At 37.5% G+C, this 12563-nt stretch overlaps 1 protein-coding gene across 1 annotated transcript in view; it reads right to left on the bottom strand.

The window, feature by feature from the left end:
• Positions 1–12563, bottom strand: part of EFCAB3 (EF-hand calcium binding domain 3) — a gene marked incomplete at both ends in the record, with an annotated part of 388991 nt that overhangs the window by 203699 nt on the left and 172729 nt on the right. The window contains 10 exons of the mRNA XM_080922461.1: positions 868–972; positions 1695–1748; positions 3221–3325; positions 3967–4020; positions 4672–4776; positions 5346–5399; positions 8741–8842; positions 9222–9275; positions 9800–9904; positions 10971–11024. Coding sequence (XP_080778587.1) covers positions 868–972; positions 1695–1748; positions 3221–3325; positions 3967–4020; positions 4672–4776; positions 5346–5399; positions 8741–8842; positions 9222–9275; positions 9800–9904; positions 10971–11024 — 792 coding nt within the window. The remainder of the gene's footprint in view (positions 1–867; positions 973–1694; positions 1749–3220; positions 3326–3966; positions 4021–4671; positions 4777–5345; positions 5400–8740; positions 8843–9221; positions 9276–9799; positions 9905–10970; positions 11025–12563) is intronic.

The following is a 12563-nucleotide window of genomic DNA, read 5'->3' as shown; positions in this document are numbered from 1 at the left end:
ATTTAACTCTGTACCAATCACTTCTTCAAGGTCCTCCATTTCATTCAGTTCTTACTCCCATTTTGAAGATGTTAAACTCGGGATGTAGAACAGTTAAATAACTTGTCCAAGATAACACAGCAGCGGGTAGAGGAACCAGAATTTGGATCTCTGCATTCAGAGTTGAGACTCTTAGCTACTTCTCTATACCACTGCTTCCTCTGACTTCTTTCTAGTCCTGTACTAACTTTTCACTCTCTTTATTTCCCTTTCTTTCTCTGATCATATCAAAGCTTCCTCACTTTAGATAAATATTAAGTTATAGTAATTACTTGCCTTTGAAGGTTTTGATGATTTAAGAGGTAAAATTTAACTAATAATTGCATGTATTCTACACAGCCTAGAATCTAATTAGAGTTTGTGGATGTAGTGGTTTGAATATGCTTGGCCCAGGGAATGACACAATTAGGAGGTGTGGCCTTCTTGGAGTTGTGTGGTCTTGTTGGAGGAAGTGTGTCACTATGAGTGGGGGCTTTAAGACCCTTGTCCTAACTGCCTGGAAGCCAGTCTTCTCCTAGTGGCCTTCAGATGAAGATGTAGAACTCTCAAGTCCTCATGCACCATGCCTGCCTGGAGGCTGCCATGCTCCCTGCCTTGATAATAATGAATTGAACCTTTGAACCTGTAAGCCAGTCTCAATTAAATGTTGTCCTTATAATCATTTCTTTGGTCATGATGGCTGTTCACAGCAGTAAAATCCTAACAAAGGTGATGGGGTTCTAGAATTATTAGTATCATAAAATTAATATTATAGGATGTTCTTTGTGTGCTTATAAATAGCCATAAAGAAACCCTTTGTGAGGCTAAAGAGGCAACAGTATGGCTCACCATCAGTAGGCAAAGTTTTCTTGAACTCTAAACATTCTGTCTCTGTTAGCTCAATCCCCTGGCTTCTGAGATAATTCTGAAGATCCTTCGCATCAACCTTATTTCCTTAAGAAAGAAAGAAAGTATGAAAGAGAATTAGTTGAGGATTTAAGGACTCACTTAATAATTTCAAATAATGCAATTCTCACGCCAATCTAACAAGTAACCTACAATTTAAGACTAAGCAAGGGAAGAATGAAATTTTCTAGTTTTCTGGAAATGGAAAATGGGAGAGAGAAGAAGAGGAAGCAGGAAGTAAAGGAGAAGAGAAAGTGGAGAAGAAAAAAAAACGAATGAATCCTGATGGAGAAACCATTAAAATAGTTGAACTAATTGATGTTCTCTTTAAGTCTTGAAGTCAAGGCATCCTGAATCCAAGGTGCCTAGTTGTCTAGTGACCAGAGCACTATGGATGAGTGATGTAAACATTCACAGCCTCTCCAGGCTTGGATTTGGCTGATATGATTATGTGTAAATGGTAGCAGTAACTAGGGGAATGATTTTTTATGTTTACTCTGCGTACACCTCAGTTGTGAATAAACAATACTCTACAGCAATTGGTATTTTTTAGGAAACAAATTACTGAGTGAAGCAACATGCTATGAACACACAACTCATTGGTCTATTTTAAAAACCTGAATCATGTAATGTCCAACTGTGAATGACTACAATCTCAAGAGTAATAAAACCCTACACATCTTGAAAGTCAGCAACCAGGCAGCTAGACATATAAGTAGGAAACAGCATAAAGCTCGAGGACAGAGGCTTCGTGGTGTGTGCTGACTCACCAGAAAAGCTTTTTATTTCATCCATTATCGTTTTAAGAGCAACATTCTCATCAGCTACAAAAGAATACAGAAACAAATCATTAACACAGATTAAAATGTTGATATAACATACCAAAAAAAAGCACTTTCTAAGACTTGTTCTAGAATCATCTTTACAAGTTTACTTAAAATTTTTTCATGAAAGGGACATGTCCTACATGTTACAATTTCTATTGCAATTACATTACTCTGCATTTTCTATCTTTTCAGTCATTTTCGTCACAAGTGCACATGCACGCGTGCCCACACACACAATGTAATTTCTAGTCATTCCTTAGAGTTAATTTTCTTGCTTGCAAACTAAGAGTATACCTGTCTCTTTAATATATGGATGAAGCAAAACCTAAAGCTGGATCTTATCACATACTGGTGGTTCAGTTGATTTAAGGAGGCTATCTAATCTACAACTAATTATTAGCATTTTCGTATAATTTTAATTATTTGCTATTTAATAGTAAATGCTTACTTTATAACATTTTCTGAATAATTTATCTAATCACATTACTTACTAACCATTTAGCAATCAACTGCATATTGCAGAGGCCTACTAAATGAACTATAACAGCTACCGAATACTTCCGTGTGCTTTGTTTCTTAAATAATAAACATATAGCAATACACGGAATGGAAGCTTGAATGGGGTATTAGGTGGTGGCAAATGACAGTAAATCTGAGAATGATGCCAAGTTCTGCTATTAAAGTTTAAAGAAAAGGTATGGGAGGTCTCATGGAGATGACATTTGAAAAGACCTAAACATAAGAGAATGGGACAGGTAGATGTCTGAGAGATGGATATTTCTGAGTGAGTGAAAGGCTTGCAAAAGCAGCATGCTGGCTCATGCGTGTAAGGACAAGTGTCTTTAGAATGGGTTACACTATTTAGCCAGGGTTATAGGAAGTCAGCAGAAGATTTCAGAAGACTAGACCAATAGTATAATATCTTCTGGGTCATAGTAAAATCTCTGACTTTTCCTGGAAGAAACAAGAAAACTTTGAAGGGTATTTTGAGTGTAGGTGTTTCATGTTGTGATTTGTGACTTGTACATGAGCAGGGTAACTTCAGATGCTGTGTAGAGAATCAGACAGACATCCAATCTTTAGATTATGATGACTGGCTCTGTCTTCAGATTCTGACTTTCCTGTCGCAGTGCCTGGCTCTAATACAGTTTCCCTGTCCAGGCTTCATCCTTCCTCTGGATTACAGCAGCATCTTCTAACTGTTCTATGACCTCACGTTACTCTCTTATCCGTCCTCTACAAGGTATCCAGGGTGGGAACTTCATTCTTGTGGTGCATAGACACAACACACACAAGAAAAGACACCCATGCACAATATATGCACAGTGGTCTTGCAGATTTCCCCATTTAACAAGGAAGGAAGAGCATGGCACCGCGCCACGGAAGGGAGGACTGGTGAGCGGAAGGCTGACTGTATTTATAGGGAAACCCCTCTGCTCCTAAGAAGCTCAGTGAGGTTATAGGCTTACCATCCTTCTGCAGATTCTGAATTAGGTCATTAAATTCCTTCTCATCAAGTTCCACACCCACGCTTCCCAGAAGAGAATCTACTTTAGCGGCACTGACGGTTCCTCCTTGTGAAAGATGAGGATATATGAGCGAAATTTCAGGAACCAAATGTTTCAAAATGATTATAGTTTGTGCATTGTTATCTTTCAGCAGAAGGACCAAGACCCACAGCTCAACAAAGAGTAACAATAACAAAAAAAAATCGCAGTGGGCTTGATAATAGAAACCGTTCCATGTGAAGCTGACCCCAAGCACCATCTACCCAGCATGCACTCTGAAAGGATTAGGTCACATGCACTGACTGTCACATGCTCAGCAGTGGAAATGACAGGCTTTGTGATTTTTCTTGTTTCTGTCAATTTACCTTTTGTTTTCTAAAGCTTCAGCTTGTTTCTAGTAACGGCCAAATACCCCACATAAACCAATCATTATGACTCCCCCTTTTAACATTCCAAATGAAGTCTACTCCATTTGCTTTTGCCCTGAGTACCACCACACGGAGCAGAATTTGCAGCATCTTTCTAAGACAGAGAGAAAGAAAAGAGAGCAAATGGCAAAAAAAAAAAAAAAAAAAAAAAAAAACAAAAAACAAAAAAAACAAAAAAACCACATGAGAAGTCTGAGCACAGTGACCACAGCATCCACAACACAAGAACAAGAAAGGAGAGTTCAAGTCTATCTGCACAGCATCATGGCTCTCACTCACCTTTAAGAGATGCCAGACTGTCCATCAACCTATTTTTATAGACCTTTCCATCCTCTGTAAGAAATGTACATGTCAGGTCATGTCAGGAAAAATATGAAAGCTATACTTTGAAAAGGACTTATTTGATTATGTACATATATGAGGTCAATCAAAGGTGACCCAATCAAGAAGCCAAGAGTTTTAAGTGGACTTTTCCCCCAACTCCCACCCTCGGTGAGCAACAATTCTGGATAACTTGCTTGCTTTCTTCTTCTTACCCTTGAGATTAATCTATTTTGCCTCGATTATACTTGTCCAAATTCGTTTTCTAATCATAATTAAATGTTTAGTCCTTCCATTCATGCTCGTGGCACAGGTCTGGTCAAAGGATCTTGAGATAGGTATTCTTTCTTCAACAATCAAATAAAGGTAATTTTAAAGGTTGCCACCAACAGGGACTAGAAAGATGGCTCAGATCTGAGTTTGTTCTCTGGAATCCACGGGGGTGTAGGGAAAGCACTGAGGAGGAGGACCTCTGGCCAGCCATACAAGATGAAAAAGCAAGCTGAACAGCTCTACACCCCCTCCTCTGTCTCACACACACCACCAAGTTCTCCCTCCCCATTTTCTTGTTTCCAACGGGATCTAACTATGTAGCCATGGCTGGCCTGAAATCACTGTGGCACTATATTCTTTTAAAGAACTAATGCTAATTGAAATTCTCACCATCAACTGGCAATTTTTTAAACAAATTCAACAATTCTTTTTCTGTGAGGTTGATTCCCATTTCTTCCAGAACATTTTTAACACCTTTGACATCAGTCTCTTCCCCTTCAAAAACACAAGATGAAAACATTAAAGTATCACCTACTTCTAAAAACACTTATAAAACCCATCACATCTCACCTTTTCCATATTAATTTTCCTGCTTGATGAGGGCACACACACACACAAATTAGATTTGTAAGTAGATATTTTTGCTTAATGCTAATGAAATGCCCCGTTTCATATTGATAAAAGTAAGCCAGTATAGTTAAAACCTAGTGTGGACTATCAGCACATAAGAAAAAGAGGCTCCTATAATTTCCTAGTGAATTGGGACTTTACTATCCACATAAACATATTATCACGTCAGGTCGTGTTTCTGAGCATCTTTAAATAATAAAATCTCCTACATCTAGATCAGATTTTACTCTATCATTCAGCGATTTAATCCAGATTTCGCCTTTTCCTCTATAATATGAATATTTTAACTTTCTACCAAGACACAAAAGTAAAATTTAGTACAAAGCCAAAGACTATAGAAACATTGTTCTAGAACATTAGATAAACCAGATTAAAAGGTTACCAAACAAAAGATAAATTGCTAAGACAACTCTTTATTTGTACTAATTTATTACCTGTGAGAGTTTTCACTGTATCCAGCAACTCAGTAAGTTCAGCCTTGCCATTAGCTGTAAGGATAAAAAGTAGAATGCTTGAGCACAGTGGAGTGCTATTCAACCACAAAAAGAACAAAATTTCACCGGTTCACCAAATGGATGAACCTAAATGAAAGACATTATGCTAAATGAAATTACTCAAAAGGAGAAAGAAAAGTCCCATAGCCTACTCCCATCTTTAAATGTAGGTTTTTGTTTTTGTTTTGTTTTAGAAAAGCCAATAAGAATTCAAGAACATTGATTACTAAAGTTTCTGATGCTTAGTGGGCAAAGGGATAGTTGGAGATTAGATAATAGGTGTTCATGCATAGACAAAAGTAAGTTCTATTGTCCTAAAAAACAGTGAGGGACCTGTAGCTCAAAACAACCTAGAATGTATTTCATTAATTACTAGAAAAGAAATAGATGGATCTAAACACAAAGTAATGATGACATGGAAATGTTGTGTATGTATTAGCATACTGTATTCCATTAATTTGTTCAATTAAAATATTTTTAATATGAGCAAATTTAAAAAAATAGAGCTTGAAGTTACTATACTCTACAGTCTGAATTCTGGGAAGACGTACCCTCCCTGGACCAAGGGCTTCTTCTCACATTGATGCCAAGGCAATGGGGTAGAGACAGTGTGGTGCAAGTGTACCTTCATGAAGACAAGTGGAAGGGGAGGGGGATAAGAGTAGGGTGGAGGAAAGTGGATAACATTTCAAATGTAAATGCAGAGAGTATCTAATAAAAAAAGAAGAAATGTAAAAAAAAAGAATCAAGTAGAGGGGGAAGGGGAGGGGATGGGGAAAGAAGATAACATTTGAAATGTAAATACAGAGGCTATCCAATAAAATAATAAAATAAATAAAATTAAAAACTAAAATTAAGTCTGCATTCTGCAATTGTGGCCTACACCACATGTCAACACACAAATCTCGGATGTGAGGGGTTCTCTAACACTAAACAGCATTCTTTTCCCTGATTCAGAGCTTGGTACACTATGGTCCAGTGGAAATGTTCAGTCCAGAACCTTTTGTTTTCTATCACTTATAATCTCAGAGTTGTCTTTTTTATGTTTAGTTAATTGTAACCCCCAAAAGAAAACATCCATATCTCATAAAAATTACTAAGTTGTAATGTCCATAAACACATACTGGGACAGAGACACAGCCATCTATCTGCTTGTTCATCTATGTCTGGTTTTTGTGCTAGCAGGGCTAGAAACTTATGACAGAGCTCCTGTGGTTGATGGGGCAAAGATGTTTCACGGAAATCCCCAAACAAACCAGGCTGTTTGCCAAGACAATAGGTTGTTGTCCACAACCTGATTCTGGGGGGTATGGTGGGGAGAGCATTGCTGAGGACAACACCCCCATAACTCAACTCACTGAATATGGAGAAATAGAGCCTAAGTGGACCCTTCACCCTTACATTCTAGTGCCTTTGGTGCAGGAAGGTACTCTGTAGGCTGTCAAAAGAGAAACATAGACACCAACTGTGGTGGTTTGAATGAAAATGGACCCCATAGGTCCACAGGGAGTGGCACTATTAGGAGGTGTGGCCTTGTTGAAAAAAATGTGTCATTGAAGGGTGGGCTTTAATGTTTCAGATGCTCAAGCCAGGCCCAGTGCTAATGCCTCTTCCTGATACTTGCTGATCTAGATGTAGGACTCTCAGCTACTTTTCCAGCACCAGGTCTGCCCGAGTGCCTCCATGCTTCCTGCCATGCCAATAATAGAGTTGACCTCTGAATTTTAACCTATCTCCAATGAAATGTTTTCCTTTATAAGAGTTGTCATAGTCATGGCACCCCCACTAAGACACCAACCTAGACACAAAATCTTTGACTTACAATATGTCCTGCCTTCAAGATATGCTAAGATAATGGTGGGCTAAGACTTGTGGTAGTAGTCAACCAAAATATAACTTGACTCTATAAGGCTCACTCTGTGAGATGGAAACTATACCCAACACTGGGTGACCAAGAAAAAGCAAATACTACTGCATGAGCAAAATTAAAGCCAAGAGGTTAAGAATTCTTGCGTATGTATAATTAGGACGGTGAGAGGATGTCAGTGATCTGGGTAACAAAGATTCTGCCAAGTCTGGAAGGTTGTACAAAAGCACGTTCTCTGAAAGTTCTTTACAGAGCCCTGAAAAACAATGTACTTACTTTTAAAATTAGGTCTGAACTTTAAAAAAAACACCCCAGCAATTCAGTGGGCAACATGGAGTGGGTGGTGATGTCCACAGAAAGGAAGCAGCAGTTGTGGTGGACAGAGAGCTCAGGGATGAAACATACAGCTCTTGAAGAACATCCAGGTTCAGGATGGGCAGATCCAGAGTACCTTTCTTTCTTCTGGACTCTGTGGCCACTATGCTCATATGTATGTGTTCACACACAGACACATACCCATAATTTAAAAAATTAAATAAGTCTCTAAAAAATGAGGCTGGAAAATGGTTATGCAGTTAAAATGATGGGCTGCTCTTCCCGAGAACTCATGTTCAAATCCCAGCACCCACACAACAGCTTGCAAACGTTCTACAACTCCAATTCCAAGAAATCCAACACCCCCTTGTGGCCTCTGTGGGCACCAGGCACTCACATGGTGCACTGACAGACATGCAGGCAAATCAACCCATACACATAAAATAAAATTAAAATAATAAACTGAAAAAAGATGTACAAAATGACAACATGGAGAGAAAGGTTGCATCGCTGTTCAGAGACTACCAACTGGAGATGACAGGCTTGAGATATAGCTTGTGATAGTAGGACAGAACATAGGGGTAAACTGAGAAAATACTCATGAGTGTTTAAGACAACCTTAGGAGTGAGGGAAAGGATGGCCAAGAAGAGGAGAGTACTGTTAAGTTTGGGTAAATATGTGGCAAGTGGCCATCAAGAAGATATTATAGAATAAGCTTGGCAGGAAAGAGGATTAATTTCAATGTAGAAATGTTGAGATTTGGTTTCAAAAGGATCATTAGAAGGGGCTAGGTCTGGTACAGCATATAGTTGTGTAAGCCCAAGGCTCATCATAGACTGAAATAGAGACACGGACCATAAACTTGCTGAGTGACAGGGTAAAGGGGCTGGCTAGGGGATACTGTTTATCGAGATCATGATTTCTCTTGAATCTTGTGTGGAGGTTAGATAGTAATCATGGAGTTACCTCAGGTATTTCTTAATCTACTTGGAGAAGGGATTGGTGACTTGGGGTTTTAATAAAATTATAGGATTTCTATTTTTTTATTTTTTAATCTTCCTCCAATGTCTTTTGGAGAAAATAAAACTTTAAGAATCCTTATACATCTTAGTGAAGACACAACAAGAAACACAGCAGTTTCATAATGCTCACCATCAACGGGCATGGTTTCCATTAGGCCTTTAAGCTCTGGATCTGTGAGTTTAATCCCCATATTTTCCAGGACGGTGTCTACATTACTGACATCAACTTTCCCTTCTTTGAAAAACATTAAATTAGAAATGTACAGAAAGTAAATAATTTAAAGCACTACTTTAACCATTGTTTGATTTAATGATCACATACTTATATTAAAATTAAAAAACTTGATGATTCATATATTTATATCACAATATGAACACTGAAAGCCTAGTCTGACACTGTGCTCCAGAGAGCAGAGTTAGTAGGGTTCAAACATTAGAATCAGAACCTCTCTCCCTGAGGTTTGTGGTTGAATCAAACCCATGCTGCACACTGCTCACTGAGCCTTTCTGTGCCTCTTTACCAGCCATACTTTTGAGCAAAAAAGTCTATCTGGACCATGAGATTTCCTTGAAAAAAAAAAATCCATTTTCTTATTAATTCTGTAACTTACCTTTGAGAGACTTTATTTCATTCATCAATCTATTCTGGAATACCATTTCATTATCTATAATAAAATAATATTTATCATATATTTTTGTAATATAAAATCATAAAAACTAAGTATGCATTTATGTCATGAATGTTGATGTTTTATTTCACAACAGAAATACCATTAAAGACAGCACTATGTATTGTGATTACATAGAAATAAAACATTATATTTTCTTAAATATTTATATTACACCACCCACAAATATACATGAATTTGAAGATGGGAAAATTTTGCTTTCTGACAAATCTACAGTCTAGCATTGGCTGCCATTTTTGGTTGTTTTATGATGTGAGTAAACTTCTATAATAGTGAAACGTATTATTTGTCTTCTTTTATTTCCTTCCTAGTTTCTCATATCTCTCTACTTTCTGCACATTTTCTTGTTTATATGACCCAAAGCCTTTTGCATAGCTCTAACAGCATCAAGGACTTATGGCTGAATTTATGCTCTAGTGATTTCCACAGAGAATTAAGAAAGTCTAAAGCTTCTTCATTGATACCCATGGTGATGCCTCATGAGTGTGTTTGAGGCTTACCATCCACAGGCAGGGTCTTCAGCAGATCTTGGGATGTCTTCTCGGTGAGCTCAATGCCCATGCTTCCCAGAACGTTTTGGAGATCATTGATCTCAACCTTATTACCTTTGAGAAGACAGCAGTGTTGTTGTTAGGTAAAGCAGATACTTAACCATGCTTGTCAGGTATGTTGTACAAATTAAAGTCTAATGTTTAAATAACATGTATCCACATAAAACCAATAGAAGAAACATTTAAAAACTGTCTTGACTGGTCGTTTGAATTAGATGTATACATATATATTTTTTGGAGACTTGACAAAATGGCAGGGATTAATGTGTGTATAACTCAGAAATTTAGGAGCCTAATCAGAAATAAACAGACTTGTCTACAAGTATAATTTTTTTGATTTAAAGCACAAGATTTAATGTTCAAAGCTGGCTAGTGGCAGCACACATGGGGGATGGAAGGTAAGGGTTCTTGGGTAGGGGGTGGAGAGGTGGGGTTGGAGGTGGCTAGCCTGGAACATGACACAGTGAGTGTTCAGGACAGCCAGAAATCTTGTCTCGAAAAATGAAAAAAAAATTAATGTTCCTCATAGTAACTATATTTTGAGTCTTCAAAATTTATCCCAGTCATCCCAGTCTTGTCTTGCCATTTGTTATATGTTTCTACTGTATATTTTTATGTATATAATATGTGTGTATATTTATATCATAGTAAACAAAATCCTATTAACTATAGAGTATCTCCAGAAAACAAAATGGTTCCAAGAAAAAAAAAAACAAAAAACAAATAGCATTTCAGTACTAAAATCTCATAACCTAGTGATGGAATATCAGAAACAGTAGCAAATTAATTTTTAAATTGTTTTAAATATGTATGTGGATGGCACATTTGCCTTTCCCTCACTGTCCCTCCTGGCAGCAAGCTCCCAGGATCTACTTGTCTCTGCCCCCATCACTTTGGGCACATATGTGTGCTCTATAACCGAGTTCTATGAGGATGCTAGGAATTTAATTCAGCTTTTCATACTGTGTGACAAACTTTCCTACTGAGTCATCTCTCCAGCCCTAAGGCAAATTATTCCTCAGCAATGAGTAAAGATGCAGAATCCAAGAGCCGGTCTATACTACTGAAAAGCCAATTACTACAGCACAGGGCAAGGGTTTCCAAATTATGTTAAACTTACCTGTGAAGGCTTGCATTGCATCAACCAAGCTTTTCATTTCAATTTCTCCAGCATCTGTAAGAAAATCAACACTTATATGGACATGATCTCAAGACTCAGAAAACATGAATCATGATATTAAATTAAACATTATTTAGATACTCCATCACTTTGACATATTTTTAATATTTTGAACATATTTAACATATTTTAAATAAGCATGAATTAGGGGTTGGATATTTAAACATAACAGATATAGATTTTAAATTTTATTTTTTTTATCATTCAAAGAAATAAAAACTTCAACGATGACAGGATCATGTCTAAAGAAGATTGCTTCAAGCTTACTAGGGCTGTTTACAATTGACAGCTAAGAAACGTTTTTAGATCTACTTTCTGTGTAGGAGCGCTTTGGCTGCATGCATGCCCATGTGTGATGCGTGTGACTGGTATCCACAGAGGACAGAAGAGAGCATTGGATCTCTTGGAACCAGAGTTCTGGACAATTTGGAGCTGCCTTTTGGGTGTTTGGAATCAAATCCTGGACCTCTACAAGAGTCCTAATTCCTCTTGATTGCTGACACCTCTCCCCTCTCAGTGACAAGTTTGGGGCATGATACGTGCTAATGTGTTAATAGAGATAAATACGCCCAATACAGTGTCTGTTCTCAGCGCCTCCTTGTCAAGGAGGCAAAACTTCTCTCGTATATTTACTTGTATTATATGTATAAATTGCAAACCATTTTGAGAACACTTTGGCTGTCACAGTGTGGGTAGACATTATGCAGAAAAAAAGGGCACATGCATACACCACATCTTTATTTAAAATGTGATTTATTTGGGGGTGGGCAAAATTTCACACATCCTAAAAGTCAGGTGTTATGAAAAGAACACTGTAATATGACTGTCCAGGGATCTCTTGGACCATATTTCCTAGCAATCTTGTTAGAAGTAACCAGTATGACTGCCTTCCCTTTTACTTAAAAAACTAGATAAATAACAATTGAACATGCCTACAAAGTATAGTGTGGCATTTTGAAATAAGCATAGATTGTAGAAAGCTAACCACGTAAATAAGTCATTAACACACCTGGTTGCTTTGTGATGGAAATGTTAATAATTCACATTCAGCAATTTAAAAATATACAGTATTAATTTTCTGTCTTTAAACGTTTTTGAGATTATGATATACTAAAACATTTATCCCCTTTCTTTCCTCTTTGAACCACCCTAAAAACCACTCCGTCCTTCAGATCCGTGGCCTCTTTTTCCATTAACTACTATTACATAAATATCCATACGCATACATACATTCCTAAATATGACCTTTGTAGTCTGTATAATGTTACTTGTATGTGTGTTTTCGGGGCTCATCATTTGATATTGGATAACCAGTTGGTGTGCTCTCCCCTGGGGAAGACTCTCATTTGTGGCATTCCTTAATTGCCAATAGCTCTTTTTGTAGGGCTTTCCCCTACACTTTGCCATTTCCATTGGTGTTGAATCGCAGAAGTGCATGCTTTTATTAACTGTACTAAACATGCATGACTCAATAATGCTCCTATGAAACCAGAACTCTGAACCCTTTGAACATAACTCCCTTCTTTTCTTTCC

Source organism: Micromys minutus (assembly GCF_963924665.1).
Source record: "Micromys minutus genome assembly, chromosome: 10".
Classification (NCBI taxonomy): Eukaryota; Metazoa; Chordata; class Mammalia; order Rodentia; family Muridae; genus Micromys; species Micromys minutus.
This window is presented reverse-complemented; position numbering and strand designations above follow the sequence as displayed.